This window comes from Micromys minutus (assembly GCF_963924665.1).
Source record: "Micromys minutus genome assembly, chromosome: 23".
NCBI classification, from domain to species: domain Eukaryota; kingdom Metazoa; phylum Chordata; class Mammalia; order Rodentia; family Muridae; genus Micromys; species Micromys minutus.
The window spans coordinates 13,860,151-13,878,741 of NC_137958.1; the positions used below are offsets into that span (position 1 = coordinate 13,860,151).

At 39.0% G+C, this 18,591-nt stretch overlaps 1 protein-coding gene across 1 annotated transcript in view; it reads left to right on the forward strand.

The window, feature by feature from the left end:
- PHTF2 (putative homeodomain transcription factor 2) overlaps nucleotides 1-18,244 on the forward strand; it is a 104,311-nt gene extending 86,067 nt beyond the window's left edge. Inside the window, exons 12-19 of the mRNA XM_080936201.1 lie at nucleotides 3,657-3,785; nucleotides 5,273-5,545; nucleotides 5,738-5,869; nucleotides 7,249-7,335; nucleotides 11,621-11,776; nucleotides 13,109-13,204; nucleotides 15,197-15,322; nucleotides 15,907-18,244. Coding sequence (XP_080792327.1) covers nucleotides 3,657-3,785; nucleotides 5,273-5,545; nucleotides 5,738-5,869; nucleotides 7,249-7,335; nucleotides 11,621-11,776; nucleotides 13,109-13,204; nucleotides 15,197-15,322; nucleotides 15,907-15,927 — 1,020 coding nt within the window. The 3' untranslated portion in view covers nucleotides 15,928-18,244. The remainder of the gene's footprint in view (nucleotides 1-3,656; nucleotides 3,786-5,272; nucleotides 5,546-5,737; nucleotides 5,870-7,248; nucleotides 7,336-11,620; nucleotides 11,777-13,108; nucleotides 13,205-15,196; nucleotides 15,323-15,906) is intronic.
- The last annotated feature ends 347 nt before the right edge of the window (nucleotides 18,245-18,591 follow it).

The following is an 18,591-nucleotide window of genomic DNA, read 5'->3' on the forward strand; positions in this document are numbered from 1 at the left end:
TGATAAGCATGGAATTTACAGTTGCACAACTTGGTGGTTAACAAAATAAAAGAATACAAAATAACTTGAGAGTTCACCTAAAATGTTTTACTTCAGCATGTTGAGAAGAAAGGTAAATTTGGTAAAGCCAGCTGCCAGAGTAGCTGAATGAAAATGTTTCACTGTAAAAATATGCCCACTGGTTCTGGCTTCAGGCTCATTGCCAAATGCCGGGGAGAGAAGCAAGTCCCTGCGAGGTGGGGGGAGTCGGAAGGAGTGATGCTGAGAAGCCCAGCGTGGCTGTGGGGAAGATGAGGGCGTCCACGGGAGAGGCAGAGACCTGAAGGCTGTGCTTAACGTGTAAGAGACTAAGCATGTTAAGGTACACATGATAAGGCTGGGGCGGGGGTTAAAAGAAGAAAATCTGCAGTTCTGGCAGGGGTGACCACAGCCTCTAGGATAGCAGGGAGGAGTGTATAGAACGGGCAAGGCAGGAAAACCGTGCTGGCTTCTCTCTGAGACCCAGGCTCACTCAGGTCTACCAACAAGGGAAAAGAAGCAGAGGAAGAGGTGCACGAATAATGTTTCTGTGGGAGTCCAGACGGCAGACCAGCCAAGACAGGACTGATAAACGGAAGGATGATTGTGTTTAGGGAACAAGTGCTTTAATTGAAGGTTTCCGAGACCTGGTCAGATGCGAGGTTGCTAACGGTGGCTCATTTCAGAGGTGAAGCTATTCGTGTGGCCACAGGAACGCCTAAGGTCCCTGGGTCTGAAGCACTGAAAACAATAGCGAGAAGTGCCCAGACCGTGCTGTGGGTGAGCATTGCACACTCCTGTAACTCCATAAACAGTGTAGATGCCTGGCTGGTGTGGTCATTGCATTGTCCCACTTACCCTTGGTACACATACGTATTTAGTACATACCACCAGAAAGATGCAGACCACCTGAGATTACTTATGACGTTGTTTAATGATTTGGCACTGTGCGTTTGATGCCATCCTTTTGTTTTTCTATTAGACTAAAAAGAACTCTGAATACACGACTTTACATATTAATTATTGTTTTTAGAATAAAGGCTCTTTTGTTTTTTACACAATTTTCTATTTCCAAGTTCCCAGAAGGCTCATGTTTTTCAGTCTTACTAGTTACCAGGCACTAGAAATTAGTTTTCTTTAATGAAAAATACTACCAGATTGTTCTGTTGTCAGGCTATAGGTCTGTGTTGGGTTTGCAAGACCGTCTTCTGTTTACCCTGAGCATTTGGATTGGCATGTTCTTTTCAGAATATTGCCAAATACATAGCTTTGTTATATTTGTTCAGCAAATATTTCATAGAAGAGGATTTTTCCTCTGGTAATTATTGCTGGGTGTATAATGAAATAAAAAGCCATATTCAGATAATATTATTTTCTAGTAGGTATAGCCAGATTTTAGTGAACACATTCCCATACTTGGAATTGCCAAGTAAAGCGGTTGTCACAGTGAATTGACTTTAAACAAAACGTTGTAGTTTAAGGTTCTCCCTTTGAGTGAAGATAGATTGAAGCGAGGCACTGGGGATCTGGGATGAAGATGGTCTTGAAAACCTGTGCTGTTCACTGTTTCCAACCTGCACAGGCCACACAAGACCCATCTAACTGTGCTCAGCACCTTTCACAGCGGCATGACGTTACGAACTGGAGTAGCTCCTTACTCTTGCTTTTCTGCTGAGCCCTGTAGGCTAGGATGCCTCCAATCTGCTCCCTATCTGCTCCCTATATCCTGTGTATGTTTAAACTAGACTTTCTAAGTGTGTATTTGACAAAAACACAAATACACTGAAAGATTCGTGGTTCTTTTGAATGACTAAATTGACCGGTTCTAATGGCCATCTTTCCTCTTGGCTTTTGGCTGTAATAAAATGAAGCCAACTGTTTGCATAAATGACTTGGGAGGAGTACTTTGAGGACAGCAAAGAAGTTGACTTCTTATTCTTCTCTAGATTGACCTCTATTGTGCAAACATATTCTTTGTGTAATTGAGCAGACCTGTAATTTCTGTTACACAATGAGACTGGAAATCTATTATTATTTGGTTAGAGTCTGTTGCTGCCTAGACTTACTGTTCTGTGCTGGCTAGCTTTATTGTCAGCCTGACAGGATCTGCAGTCACCTAGGAGACAAGTCTCTGTGACACTCCTGTATTTCAGTTTTCTAATTCAGTGTTGTATACATTTTATGCCCCATAGTCCCTCTCCTGCCTTTAAAGCATCAGAGACCGACCTCAGGGCCTCGTGCATTGCATACTGCGTGAGCGCCCTCCCTCAAAGCCGCACCTCTAGGGCATTTTGATTCCAGTATATTGAATAATTTATTATTAAACTTTCAGAGAAAGTTTGATATATAATTTGATATAAAACTATTTCTGTTCTAAACTAGCATATATTGTTTGTCAAGAAGTTATGAAATACCACTTGAAGTAAATATTTCATAATATTTCAAAGCATATAAGCCCCACAGATAGTGAAATATATAAAGACCACGACAACAGTATTTAGAAAAGATAAAAATGTCCCCCCCTTTTATGAATTATTGACTTTTTAGGTGACTTAAGTTGAAGTTTACTGGTTCACCTTTATCTCCCCCATATGAAATACTATGTTTCTTAAATTTATGGAAATATTTTGGAATATTGCATGTCAACAGTCTGTTGATCATATTCCTTAGGTAATGAATTCCAAACAAATACTTGATATCAAATGTGGGAAATATATCAATCCTTGAGTTAACTGTGAGTTCGAAGTGTTGTACCGTAAATAGTCCTATTCCAGCTCTGCTGTCTTAGAGTTCTCGGCCACATCTTTCATTACATGTTGCTGTGAAAGTGTTTCGTTGCTTTTGTTGCCTCCTGCAGCCCAATCGTCCATTTTCCAACTCCATCCACTTAATTGTATATCCAAAACAAACAACCAAACTTAAACATTTGATGATCCATACCAAAGTTTTCAACTTCTTAAACTTTTATTATTTCTTGAAACATTGGGAGATAGTGTGTTTGTTGTATTTCAAAGAATACTTGTAATTCTTTATGCTTACAATGCTTGCTGTATCTGAAAAAAGAAAAGGCTTAATTGATCCTCTCCAGAAACGCTGTTTTAAAAATCCACACAAGTAACTGAATCAGTTAATAAAGGTAATGAGGGAAAATCTCTTCCAGGATAAGATTAAATCCTGAAGTTTTTCAGAGCTGAAGATCTCAACCGTCACACTTTGTTCTGAGTGACCATGAGCTGGACCGTTATGAGTGTACATTGTGACAATGTGACACTCATGTTTTTTAGCCTTAGACTGGTTAACAGCTAAGTACTTTCTTTAACATACTTTAATATATATTTAAATGGAAGGATATTTATTAAGGTTCTACATTTTTGTTACTGCATAATTTTTATGTCATCTGTTTAATGTGATAACTAATTTTAAATTAAGGTTCTAATGTAGCTAAAATTGTACTGCATAAATGTAGCTAATATACAGATAATGTATTTCATTTATAAAGTATATATTTACCAATTTTATTTAGTATAGTTGTGATTGTATATACACATATAGCTATGTATAGTTTTGTAGACACTTTGATTTGTAAGATGTGATAAATGTGTTCTTCTTCTTTTTTTTTTTTTTTTTTTTTTTTGTAGAGTCATTTGCCCTGGCTTCATAGTTCCCATCCAGGATTAGAAAAAATCAGTGCTATAGTCTGGGAAGGCAACGACTGTAAGAAAGCGGACATGTCTGTGCTTGAAATCAGTGGAATGATAATGAACAGAGTGAGTTCTTAGTTCTGATTCGTTAGGTAAAGGGTAAACTCAGTGGCTATTGAGTATGAACAAATTACCTAAATGTTAATAACCTGTGCACTTCTTTTTTTTTACACTGAAAATTTGTTACTTTTCTTTTAACCCCATCTAAAAATGTAATTTGCTAACGACCCTTCCATCATTTGAAGGTTCAGTGGGGTGTGTGGTATGCATGTGTCACAACTTGACTATGGAAGACAGATGACAGACAGCCTTTGCATGAATCCTGGGGACCAAACTCGGATCACAAGCTTATGTAGCTAATGTTTCTATTGACTATAGATGCCACACTGTAATTCTTCTTCTTTCTTCTGTGGTAAGATTGTGTGTGTGTTTGTGTACGCTCGTGTGTTATTTGTGTGTGTGTGTGTGTGTGTGTGTGTGTGTGTGTGTGTGTGTATGAGTTTATTAGCAGCTAAAACTCAAGCAGGAAATGTGTACTGTGCTTTCTTGCTGAGAAATAACACATAGTGCACACAGTCATCAGCCTGCAGTGGTGTTGAAGTTTGATACAATTATTATGAGTTTGGTATTTCAGTTTCCATTGAATTTTTTCTTTGATTATCTTTTTCAATATTTTTTTTTCTTATTTCTCTGGATAACTAGACGTGATGTGATTTGGAGTTTAAATTTTCTATGGTTCTTTATTTTAATAGGATTTTGTGTAGGACAAGAGTTAAAATAACTACAGACTCCATATTACAGTTCTCACTGTGAATAGTTAAAACCAGTCAACCAAAGAGCGTGGGGATTGAAGCCAGAGGTACTTTATAGTCTAAATAACTGAGCTGTACAATAACTTAACCTGACTCACTCAGTCTGTGAGTTTAAACGTAGCTCTCTGATGATTCGGCTTTACCAATGTAGCGTATTTAAAACTTGATTTTTCCCATTTCTCACAAAAGTAAACTATCTTTTACTTCATTGTATCCTCCTTACCTTTTTTCCTCCTACTTAATTTCTTCTCTCATTTTCTATCTTATTAAATGGTATTGAGAGGCATTTATTTGCCTTCTGAATTCAGAAGAAAAATACAAGTTAAAGATTTCTTGACTAGTTATAATTTTTAAAATTACATTTTTAATTGTTTTGGGGGTCAGGATGTATGTGTCACAGTGTGCTTATTAAGGTCGGAAGCAGTTCTCCTGCTAGGGGAGGGTCATAATTAGGTTGTCAGGCTCTGGTGATGGCTATATTTATCTGCTGAGCCATCACTAGCTTCTGAATCTTTTCTTGAATGAATTGGGTTTAATTTAGAATATGATGTCAACACTCTAATATTAATATTTGTAGATATTTCTAACTTTTAAAATATGTAAGTATCTAAGATTGATCTTTCTTCCATGTCTACCAGTGAATTTGAGATCTTATAATTAATGTGCAATAGGCTCGTTTTATAATGTAGGAATTTGATTGTGTGTGCTTTCCCTTGTTCTTCCCTGTGCCTGCGTTCTCAGGTGAACAGCCATGTCCCGGGCATAGGATACCAGATGTTTGGAAATGCCATCTCCCTAATCCTGGGCTTGACTCCCTTTGTTTTCCGACTGTCACAAGCAACAGACTTGGAGCAGCTCACAGCCCATTCCGCTTCAGAACTTTATGTGATTGCATTTGGCTCTAACGAAGATGTCATGATCCTTTCTATGGTCCTGATAAGTTTTGTGGTTCGTGTATCTCTTGTGTGGATCTTCTTTTTTTTGCTGTGTGTAGCAGAAAGAACATATAAGCAAGTGAGTGTGATGTGAAGAATATTAGCTTACCCTTTTCTTAGCACCCAAAGTTGGTTTTTTTTTGTTTTGTTTTGTTTTGTTTTTTTTTTTAGGTATTTTAGTATTTCACTAACCACTTTTATGTAATTAAGTCATAACAACTCATTGCTGATTGATTTTTGTACAAAAATATTCATCTTAATCTCTTTTTAGCGATTACTTTTTGCAAAACTGTTTGGACATTTGACATCTGCAAGGAGAGCTCGGAAATCTGAGGTTCCTCATTTCCGGTTGAAGAAAGTACAGAATATAAAAATGTGGCTGTCTCTCCGTTCCTATCTTAAGGTAGAATGCTATTGATAATCGATCTCCTAATGTACTATTTTTCCCAGTAGTTCCAATTTCTTGTCTATATTTATGGGTGCATGTTAGAGTCAGCAGTTTCTCACTCACAGGATGTTGTTTCTTCCCAGAATAGTTTCATAAACCAGCAGAGGGAGCCCATTACTTAAAAACCAATCTTGAGGAATCTAACCAGCAAGACCTACTACTTTTTAAAATTACCGTACATGACTGTTTTACATGCTGTTCCTTCCTTTAATCTTTTAAATAGTCTTGCTGTTTGTGGAAATAAAGTGTTACCCTAGAAAAGGCAGACACCTGAATTAATTTTAAGGAGACTTTTTTTTCCTGGACATGTTTTTTGTAGTACATAGCAGTGGGTTTTATTATATAAGACCCATATATTATCTATTATATACGGAGTCTTCGTGCAGGGTCAAGGCTGTTTATCCTGACAGCTTCTCTTGGTTTCTGGCATTCAGTCTATCACTGCTCCCATCCTTTCTGCTTCCAGAATATTTCTGAAATCTGTTCACATTTCTTTGTTCCCATGTCCACCTCCCTGATTAAAGTCACTAGTTGTCTCTATTGGCCCATTAGAGCTGCTGCTTGATTGGCTTTTCCAGCATTAACATTTCTCCCCTGTTACTGCCTTCAGCCTGCCATGAGAGAGATTTTAAAACTGGGATTTGGTCATATGATTCTTTCACCTTTCTGGAATTTCTATTCTTCTTAGATAAAGAACAGACCCTTAATATGTTCCGGCTGCTGTCTGTGATCTAGGCGTTGCTCTTCTACCTGCCTCTCTTAGCTTACTCTACATTTTCCTCTCTCAGCCTCTGGACGGCATTAGCTCTGCAAATGCACTGCGATCGTCCGCTTTCCACCTTCTCTGTCTAGAACAGAGCTGGTGCCATCGTGTCCTTGGTCTGTAGATGGAAATACCACTGCCTCAGGAAGCTCTTTTTAAAGCCCCAAATGTAAATTCACTTCTCTGCCGTTGACTCCCGTGTATAGTTTTCCCTCATAGCACTGTGAAGCTAGCTTATCAGTTTCGGGTTTCACTCCCCAGCCAGTCCTGTGAAGGGAGAGTTTCCAGGTTGTTCCCTGCTGTATCCTGGCACCTAGCAGAGAGCCTAGTTTGGCTGTTACTCAGGAGACAGTTGTTGAATAGGTGATTACAGTGTTGACTGAGAAGCTACACTACTGAGTCTGTGCTGTGCAGGTTCTACATCGACCGTGTTGTAAAATCAGAGGGAAATGTTAACACATTCATCTGGCAAGTCAGGTATATTTTCAGCACTCTAAGTTATGACTGAAGTCTGGACGTTATCTACTGATTAGTGAATATATTTAAAGGTGTTTTCCCTTTCCCCTGCTAGCGCCGCGGTCCTCAGCGATCCGTGGATGTCATCGTTTCATCCGCCTTCTTACTGACAATCTCCGTTGTGTTTATCTGCTGCGCCCAGGTGAGTCAGCGTGTGACACGGAGACGCAGCCACCGCTGAGGAGCGGCTCCTAAAAGCGGTGGCTGGTTTAATTCACATACAAGGCATTAGGTATCATAAGTGTGTTACTGCTACTGAACTTCCCTAGGAAGCTCTCTCCTGCCGACCCAATCTTTGTCATTCCTTCAAGTCTCGTGTGTCCTTTTCTGTACACCTTTCTTATTCTGGTGCCCACGGAGGTCAGAGGACGACATCATATCCCTTGGAACTAGAGTTACATACATTTGTCATTCTTGGAGGTGTTGGGAACCAAACCTGTGTCCTCTCTAAGAGCAGTAAATGTTCTTAACCACTGAGCCTACACCCCAGATCCCTAAACAAACTTTGAAACAGATGTTTTGTAACTTTTTTCTGTAGAAGAAGAAATTGCATCTTATTTTTTTCTACATCACAAGTAATAGGCCTGCCTATAGAGTTAACATACAATGAGCAATTTCTGTCTGGAATCTATTCATTCTTATCTCCTGTATTCAGTAGCTAACATTACCCCAGCCACCAATTTTCTCCCATCTACTATTAATTTAAAAGTTTCTTCTCCCTAAACAGTTACGGTGATTTGACCGCTACGTCTTCAAAAAAGAGTTCTCAGTGATCACATACTTAACAAGCAGAGTCTGTGCTATGAGACACATCCACCTTAGATGCGACAGATAACTCCTGCTTTCAAATGCCAGTTTGGTTGGGGCTAGCTCATATATATTATATACATGCATGTGTATGTGAATATTCTTAATGTATGAATTCACAAGACCATAAAGGATCAAAAACAAAGAAAAAGCTTACAAACTCGAGCAGTTATGTGTATACATTAGTCCCGTGACAACCCTAGGGTGAAGGGTGAGGTTTACTGTCAGTCCTACTGTTCCTACTGTAGTAGGCAACACGAGGTTAGGAGTTGGTGCCCTGAGTAGCATGTCTCTATAAGTTCATCTTGAAGTCAGAAGCCTCAAGCCGACAGCCTGGATTAAAGGTAAGTGTGTGTCTGTCAGTCAGGCAGTCAACAATTTATATGTCTGCCCTTACTGTAGGGTTAGGGTTCGATTTAGCATTTCATATCTCATCTTAAACTTCCCATGTCAAGATCTAATATAAAAAGTGGTCCTCAGCTTCTAGATAAAGAGCAGAAGTAAAACCACTGCTCTTTAACATGGATCTGGATCCCACAGAATTTAAACAGACTCAAAGACATGAAGGAGAATTCAGTATGAGTCAGCAGATCAATAACCAGCACTGTCAGATAATAGATTAGCCAGATAGAGAGCGAGTTTGTTGGAATGATTAATGGCAGACAAAGCCGTTAGGAGAGAGAGCAGGCTTTACAAGGACCAGTAGTGCCTCTGAGAAACGGAAAACAATTCTTGACATTTCAATCAAAAATGAAAACAATCAAGGTTAAAACACACATTTAGTGAACTGGGATATTGAAGTAAAATGGTCTATAACCCAGGACAGACAGAAATGGAAGATGCAGAAAGATGTGTGGCAGCCCATCCCTAGTCTAACAAGAATTCTGAAAGAGAGGAGAGAGCTCGCTTTTTCAGAGACCATGACTCTGAATATTTTTAGAATTAATGAAGTTCTTTTAATGTACAAGGACAATTTGTCAAACTTTTCTGTTTTATAAACAGTTTTACAATAAAATAGTTACCAGGCAGACAGGGTATAGTAATGCATACCTGCACTTGGGAAGCTAAGAAAGGAGTTCAGTAGTCCAGCAGGGTTTTCTCAAAACAAAAAACAAAAACTAATACCCAGGTAATATCAAATGACACATGATCTAGCTATAATATAATCAAGGCACAACCAGCTAGCAATGAGGAAATGTATACATTTAGAAAAATTTGAAGAACATTTATATTTTTAAAAAGTTTTAAACAATATTAAGCTACTTTACTGGCACAATTGAAAATTGTGAATTCTCAATTATAAATGTTACCACAACTCCCAAATTTTTATGTGGGTTCTAGGAGTACAAAATCAGATGTTCACACTTGAGGACAGGCATTGTCCCATCTCCCCAGCACTTTCTTGCTCATATTACAGCATAACCTTGATCACAGGGCCGGGGAGAGCATAGAAAGGGAAGCCCTCAGATGTAAAGTCCTTCAGCAAAGTGATCAGAGGAAAAGCAGGAAGTGGTACAGTGAGTGGTAAGCCATGGCCAAGGTGGTTTAAGTTACAAACTTCATTTGAGAAAATGAAGAGAAAACACAGTCATCTCAATAGATGCAGAAAACAAATTACAATTTTCAGCAGACTCAGATATGGATTTTTATTCTCACTTTATCAGTGTTTATGAATCATACAGAGCGATGGGTCTCACTGTGACACTTTACTATGGCACTGCACGTGGATGTATGTGCACTGCTCATCTTCAGTCTCAGAATGGTTGGGATCACAGCCACATACAGTTAACACAATGCTATATTGTTGTTGGGGTTGGTTGGTTGGTTTGTTCGAGACAGGACTTCTCTGTAGCCATGGCTGCCGTGGAATTTGCTTTGTAGACCAGGCTGGTCTTGAACTCAAAGATCCACCTGCCCCTGCCTCCCAAGTTCTGGGACTAAAGACATTTGATACTACACCCTGCCTGTTTTTTTTTTGTTGTTGTTGTTTGTTTGTTTGTTTGTTTGTTTTTTGTTTTTTTGGGTTTTTTTTTTTTGTTTTTGTTTTAAGTTTGGTAAGCTTTCTGGGATTTATCAGGAAGCAGAAAGGCAAGCACAGTCCAGAGCTTTTAGGGACAAGTTGCCTGACTAGAGATCAGAATTATTTCCAAGGTAGAGGAAGATTATGCCATTAATAGAGAAATGGAATGTCCAATGAATGAAGAATTCTGCAAATCCATGCAAGATACATGATACGGTGGCTTAAGGGATATGGAAGTGAAACCAGACTGAAGGAAAGTATTTCATTCTTGAGAATAAATTCTAGCTAGAAAAGAGGTTGAAATATAAGCAGCACAATTTTAAGTTCAGCCACAAATGAGAAGTCTGGGCTGCAAAGGACTCCACCTGTGACAAAGAGAATCTGGAAAACACAATGACATCAGTGGTAATGTTGCAAGTCTGTCTTCTCAAGTCAGTAAGACAAGCATCTCACAGGGAAAAGCTATAAAATATACAAAGATAATGTAGAAACACCAGTGGCCACCAAGACGGCGGGGCATTCTCGTGGGGCATGCTTGTGTTCCCCAAGTTTGAGGGCAAGTTAAGATTAAGGTAATGAGAGTGGGTACATTTACCACAAGGCTGGCAGATGTTAAGTTAGATGAGTTTAAAGAAGACCGAGTGAGGCCTGGCTGAGTATACAGTGATTCCTCTGTGAGGAAGGGAACCTATGAGCTGGTAGTTTTATCCTACAGACAATACCCAAGGGAAGCCTCACACCTGTGGACAAGGGCGCACACAGTGCTGCTGCATTGTTGGTGATGAAGAAATTGACAACGTGACCAAAATAATTATACAAGTTAAAATGAATTAAAACTAATTTAAATTTGAATGCTTCAATATTGTTAATAAGTTCGATGGAATCAAAAATAAACTGGAACTAGCAATAATGTGCAGTGGGCAAAGGTAGTTGTTTCTAAGCCTGATGGTCTGAGTTCAGTTTCCAGAACCAACATGGATGGAGAGAACTGAGTCCTGAGGGTTGTCCTGATAATTACACGTGCCTGCACTGTGGCATATGCATGTGTCTCCTTCTGTCCCTCTGGGAGAGCAGACAAATGAATATGAGAAAGAAAGTAAACTGTGATGTGGATACTGTGGTATCGTAGTCAAGATGTAGATAAAACAGCATAGTTTAAAGAAGACTGTTTGAGGTCCATGACCTGGCACCATGACAGAGTAGAACATAGCCTACAGAAAGCTCTGGGTGTGTTGTGTCCTCAGCACTAGGAAAGGAGAAGTATAACCACGGGATGAATGACTTTTCTAAATTATTAAAAGCCTGCATCAAAAAAGATTAGATGCAAAATTTATCTTGGGGTAGAGTGGAGTGTTGGTTCAGATATCAAGGACAAAAAGAAAGCTAAATGTTTTAACTAAATTTGAAATACTTTTTCTTTAAATCTAAGGGCGTACTGTAAAATTCAGATTTAACGAAACGGTAGGATCCATAGCTGTTGGTTATACTAGTCTCCATGTGCCTAACATTTCATGGCAGATGTGTTGTAAAAACAAGGCTGCATTTGGAATGACATGGACTGCTCACGATGCTGCCTCACGGGTTTCTCTTGCCTTCCCAGCTGCTCCATGTGCACGCGATCTTCCTGGACTGTCACTACAACTGGGAGCTGGTGATCTGGTGCATCTCCTTGTCGCTGTTCCTCCTGAGGTTTGTTACTCTTGGATCAGAAACCAGCAAAAAATACAGCAATACCTCAATATTACTTACGGAGCAGGTGAGTTCCTCCTGAGTTAATCTCTGTCCTGCAGTCCAGCTGTGGGAGATGGGGGAGAGGGCGGGTGACTTGGCAGACTGGAGTCTCTCCTCAGGTCGCCAGTCCTGGAATGAAACACATATCCCCACTTAGCCATCGGACAGCCCATGTGTATATTCTAAACTTAAATTTTGATAGTACACAGCCAGTTTTCAGCATTTCTGCCTCGATTCAAATTTCAAATATAATCTGCTGTTTTTTATGTTCTATGTTCTTTTGCCAGGAAGGAAGTAGTATTATAAAAGTGGTAGGTTTTAAAGCATTAGTGGGTCACGATGCTTTACAGCTTAACAGAACCACATTAAAATATTTTTAAATTTGTATTCAGCGGAGAATAAAACATGGTAATTTTGATAATTGATTTTATTTTATATGAGTTTGCTAAATATTTCCTCTTGCTATTTCATAAGAATTGTCCAAAAGAAATGTTTGTTAATGAGCCAGTTTGTTTTAGTTAGGAAGAGCTTGTATTTTAAATATTCAGTAGTTAAATAGGCTTGATTAGATGAAGAAGAGAGTTCCCACTGAAGGTAACCATCTCTGACAGCCCCTGGCTCTCATGGGATTAGACAGAGCAACCACTTCCCTCAACTGATTGTGAGGCAGATGGCTTCTCAGTCCATGTCCCACACTTCCTGTCCAGTTCTCCCTCTCTACTCACTACCCCATGTTGCTTTACACGTGGTTTGGGTTTGCTTCATATGACTTCTGCCCTTGGTGTTAGCAACTGTCCACATCATAGCATCTAGAACTTCTGGCAGATGCATTGTGTTGACTGTTGGTTTGGTTGGAGTTGTGGCTACCAGGGTAGGTAAAGTGTGGTATGACAGAGGCTTGGCGTCAGAGCCTTTCCACAGAAAGAAACTGAGCTGATCGGGTACCCAAAGGTATTTATTAGGGAGTCGATAATAAAGATATGTAAATATTTTTATCAGGTTCGTAAAAATTCATGAACCAATTTGGTGAATTTTTTCTGTTGTTATTCATTATCTAAGTGATCTGGCCCTGAGAGTACAATGTTTACTTTTTTAAGTTTTAAGTTTCCTAATTTGGAATGTATAATAATGGTTAAATATTACAATCATTTGTAATGTTAATACTCAGAGGACCACTATTAGTATGTTGATCTTTCAGATCTTTTTAAGAATGTGTATTGAGGGCTGGGGATGTAAGGCGTTGGTAAAGTGACTGTAGCATGCAAAAGGCCCGGGTTTAGTCCCCAACACTGCAAAAGAAAACATATATGTTACCATCTTAAATGATTTTGCTTATGGGGCTTTTTTTATATAAAAGATAAACCTCTACTTGAAAATGGAGAAGAAACCTAACAAAAAGGAGGAGCTGACCCTCGTGAATAATGTTTTAAAGCTGGCTACTAAACTGCTGAAGGTAAGAAGAACCTGAGTTGGAACTGGAGGGCGGCTGTGCTGTCATGTGTCTGTTTCCGTTTGTCTGCCCTCCGTCTACCTAAGTGCCTCTCACGTTACATTCCAGCATACATGCGTGCTTGTGTTTGGTTTTCATTGCTCAAGTGGCCCAAATAATTCACTTGAGAAGTATGGTAAGACATTTACTAATGCAGAGGGACTTTCTCTTTGTTTACTTGTTTGATTCTGTGTGTGTGTGTGTGTGTGTGTGTGTGTTTTAACCTATTTTATTTAGAATATTAGGAAACATTTCACAAAAGAAGGATAGAAGTTAACTCAGTTATCATTTTACATTTCATAGAGCAGTCTTCCATGTGACCCAAGTTCTCTTAAAAAGCAGTGATAATCATAGTTACATATAAAGGTTGTTAGTAAGTGTTGAATTTGAAAATTATTTTTGATAAACCAAATACTATAATTGTGTTTGATGTCATAATATCCTTGGGAATTAGAAAATGATTTTATTAATTTTGCAATGAAAATGTATTTAAGAATCTCAGTTTCTATAACTAATTGATCATACCATTTAAGAGTTTTAAGTTTTCAGAGAATGGTATGAGATTAGTTATGACCCAGTGATAGGGTTAGTCCTCTGTCAAATAAAGTTTTAATTGAGTGTAGACTGTACCTCTCAGGAAATTGGGCATCAAAAAGATTCAGAGGAGGTAGGAAAGGGGGTAATAAAATAGGGAATTATTAATGGCTTTCTTTTAGAAAGATCTTATGACAGGTTTTAGAGAATACAGACACATCATCTTTCTTCTATCTTTTTTTTTTTTTTTTCCTAAAAAGATACCATGAATTGATGGTTTTCTGTTTGCTTAGTCTTTTGTATTGGGTATCTTCGGGTGCTGAGCTCTGGCTGACAGCGGGGACTATTAAACTGTAAAGTGGACACAGTCACATTGGTCTGCTTTGGTCCAGTCCAGAACTTGGGCCGTAGTGTGACTTGTATACTCTCTCTCTCTCTCCCAGTTCCCATGGCCAGGAAATTCACAAGGCCATTGCGTCTAAGGCCAACTACTCTGTAGCTCCTCCTCTTTCCCTGTAAGACTGCCCTCCCTGAGACCCTTGCCTCTTACGTGAGAATAGGGCACACAGAGCTTAAAGCATTCTTGTTTCTGGGGTTCCTGCTCTTTGTCTTCCACACTGCCAGCCCAGAAACCCCTTTCCATTCACTCCTGCCATGCTGTCCTGGCTCATGGTTTTTTTATGCTAAGTTTATAGTCGGGTCTGCCTAAAGGGAAGCCAGCTCTCGAAGGCTGCTGCCTTGTGTTTGGGCTCTGACAGTGCTCACAGCCCGTGGCACCTTTGCTCTGGCTCTCAGGATGCCTTTCTTAAGCCCTGCCTTTGTAAGCCTTGGTCTCTGGTTAAGGCCTCAGTGTTCAACTATTTGCATGTTTACTAAACTATAAAGTCTTTCTGTTCTAGGATAGAATTTTGTCTTCCCAGAGCCAGCATGGTGCCTGGCATATAATAGACCTTTTAATATTTTAATCCTCTAATCCATTAGTCAGTTGTATATTTGAAAATGAATTAACTCAAATAAGAGTTTTTATTCAGATATTAATATTATCAGAAGACTTGGCTAATGAAACTAGTAATTGTACAAGGGTGGTATCTCTTTTAGCTTCTGCCACATCTCTCATCCCTAAACGTATTCTCAAATTTCCTATAGCTCATCGGCCAGGACTCTGCTAGGCATTCATTTGTAACAAGAATTGGAGCTACAAATTTATAAAATTATTTTAAAGGAAGTTACTTTTCTTGGAAAAAAAAAAAACACTATTAAAATTTACTTGTCTCGAGTTTAGATAAACTTGTCCTTTCTACAAGTATCCATAATTTATAACATTTGGATGGTGAGTTTTTTAACTCTCTCTTGCATACTGGGGATTTAATTTAACTGGAAATCCTTGCAGGACCTAGGCTAACATCTCTCCCCTTCTGCTAGGAATTGGACAGCCCCTTTAGGCTGTACGGACTCACAATGAACCCGCTGCTCTACAACATAACCCAGGTGGTCATCCTGTCGGCTGTTTCTGGTGTCATCAGTGACTTGCTGGGATTTAATCTGAAGGTGACAGCCTGTGGCTTTGTTTTATTTTCTTTAACCCTGTCACTCTTGGGATTTCAATGCATACTGGGGTGGTTTTGGCAAGTTTGTATACAGTTAGTAACAGTGGCTTCACATTTAACTTCAGGGACGTTACATGTCATGGATTCTCGTAGAATTTAAAATAGAATCATTGTAATTTAGAATAGAATCATTGTGGGGGGTACATATATATTCATATTCTAGGGTAAGTAAGAGGAACTGTTGTTTTCCTCATTAATTGAAACTGATTCTAATGATTCAACAATGAGGAAATTCTTTGGTTGGCCAAAATGTATTATTTATATAGTAGTGGATACATACTTCAGTCCATGCACAAACAAATGTTAGCAGGGGGTAGAAACCGCATGTTAAACAAGCAGTAAATGTCCGCCGACATTCTCAGTGAAAGCAGAGGAGAAATCTGACTATCAGCACTATGCTCCCATGAGTTCTTCCACACGGAGGGATAAAGAAGACACAGGACCTGCAGGTGGAGGGTAAGGGTCATGTGTAGTCAGACGTAAGCTTCCATATCAGTAATCATCTTGACTTGTGGTTTTTAATAGCTGTGGAAGATCAAATCATGACAGTTGAGAGATGGAGATGTAGCCCGGGGGCCAGAACACGAACGCCGACGGGGCCGCCTACAAGCCGTCGGCTCTGTTCCAGGCGTCTGCTGGGAACGAGGTGTTTACATCAGACTGTGTCGTGCAATCTTATATTTATTTTACTTGTTCACTGGTTTTGTTTTGTTCTGTTGTGTGTGTGTTTGTTTTCTTTCTTTTTTTTTTTTTCTTTTTAAACATTTAGTCTGTTTTAAGCATTGAAGTTCTTAGTTGTTGAAAGGGTGGCAGAACTGATCCACATAACCTGAGATCCTGGTAATTGTTAACCAGTTGTTGATCCACAAATTGTAAAACCAGAAGCCATTGCTAAGCACTATTTCTTCATCAATGCCGTGAACTTGCCTTACTTGAGGAGAACTTCTTTAACTCTGAAATAGTGCATTGGTCTCAGCTAAACACGTTTTCTTGGGTAAAGCAGGATCCACTCGGAATCACTCTTGAGGTCTGTCAAAACAGTACCGGGGTCTAGACTGAAAAAGCTGCAGCTGAAGCACCCTTCAGTATTACTATATAGTATTATTTAACAGGTCAACAAGTGCTCTTTGATAGCAAAACTCTTAATGGAGCAATAATTGTAAATGGTTACCATACTGTAAAATATTTTGATAAAAATTAATTAGTAATAAATGTATTTATTTAAAACACTGAGCTGTTTGCACAGCTCCAACTGTGCATGCTCAAAATGTGCACTTTTTAAAATTGTTTCTTTTGGTGTATATCTTTATGTGGATATGTTACAGTGTACTAGGGCATAATATGGTATCCTTTTGAGTGAGGTCTGTCCTCATCTCACAAGTGAAGTGCCTACTGTTATTACTAAAGTGCGTTACGTTTACTCAAAAGAATTTCCCATGGTACACTATAGCGTATGCTGTTCCTACCACACCTAAATACAGCTTAAGAATAAAGTTAAGAACCAACAAGATATTTATCTGATTACTAGTTATAAAATTTCCAAAGTTTCCAGAAGGACAGCTTCAGCCTAGTTCCAGCCTCCAAATTTAATCCGGTGCCCTCCTCCCCCATCTCCATTACATAAGGGCTATTTTTAGATGCTTTTAACATGGAAAGCTAGCTGCTCTCCCCTTCGGTCCCTTGTCAAGCGTCCGTAGGAGCTTATCATGTTTGCCGTTAGTAAGTAGGGCAGATATGATAGTCCCTACATCTGGCCTTGATTCTGAGTTGTTAAATTTGTACAATCAGTAGTGTTTTAAGAATTACATGAAACAAAATGTTTTTGTGATTGTTTTGTTTAAGCCAAGCATTTGGTTTCTAAAACAGATTATTTGAAACAATCTAGGGTTTTCTTGGTGCAAAGTCATATTGAATATATTCATATTTTTAGCATATTTTATGGTCTTTAAAATAATTAATTGTAAATAATTTATTTGATTGGTGCGGTTCTAATTTACAAATCATTCTTAAAATCAGGAATGTGCAGAGAACAGAGCCATGTGTAAATGTTGGTCTTCCCATTCCTCTGAGCAGCGTCAGTTCAGCCTCACTGTAGAGTGCTCTTTGTATAGGAAACAGCAGACAGCATTGTGTTCCATTTGCCTGTGTTCTAATGTGTCCAATAATGACCAAAGTGCATTCTGAGTATTTTTCAAGGAATGTATTACTGGAGCTTTAAGAACATACTTAGTTTCTCATGTGAAGAATTAGGCTTTGTCTGATATGTTTCTTCCTTCCTATTGTCTAATGTTGAGGTGGTTTTTAGGCACTATATTTTATAAACTTTTTCAAAACAAGGTACATACCTATACAGAACTTAACATTTTGCACAGAGTATATCAAATATATTTTGAGAATAAAAAAAAGTACAGCATGAGTTCTGTTAGGGAAAAGTGAGGTTATTGTATCTTTAAAAGACTTGTTTCAGATTGGAAGTATTTTTGAGAGAAGTAGCTGAGTATACTGACTTAGGAAAATGCCTGCTTTAGGTTGCAGTTCTGTTTGACGTAGAGCTGGGGCTGGTTGTGAGGTGTACTGTCAGCAACATGACGTATCCTCGTGCCGTTGCCGTGGGCAGCAGTAGACACTGAAAGGAAAATGTGTCAGGCAGCTTCATAGTGTTCACGGAGCCATTTCACAGTAGTCAGTGACATCCCTGCCTTTGCGTATACCATGCGTGTAAGCAGTTGAAATTGTAACATATCATATCTTAGAGGAAAAGCAACTCAGAGGTACAGTTATGGCAGATGCTGTGCGCTGTTTCTTTGCCGAGTGTTTTTCAAAGTTTGAACAGCAAGTTTAAAATAAAACATTCTAAGGCTGACTTGTGTGCGTTGTTTTTAAGTTACGTGTGTGAGTTGATTTTTGTATTTATTGTAATATAAACCCCAGTTACACCCTTTAGACAAGGCGGTGAAAATAAAGTTTTAACTCTACCTCAACACTTTGTATTCTGTTCACACCCTGGCAACATGACAGGGTGACCCTGTTTATACCAGGATGCTTGTACCTGGGTGATACTTGTCCTCTTGTATCGGAATGAAGAGAATGGTGAAGTTCAGTAGCAGGACAGTGACATTTTTAATCACACAGCTTTGCCACATGAATCACGCTGAGAGAATCCCGCCAACAAGGTAAACATTCAGATATTTCTTACCCGACAGGCAGAAG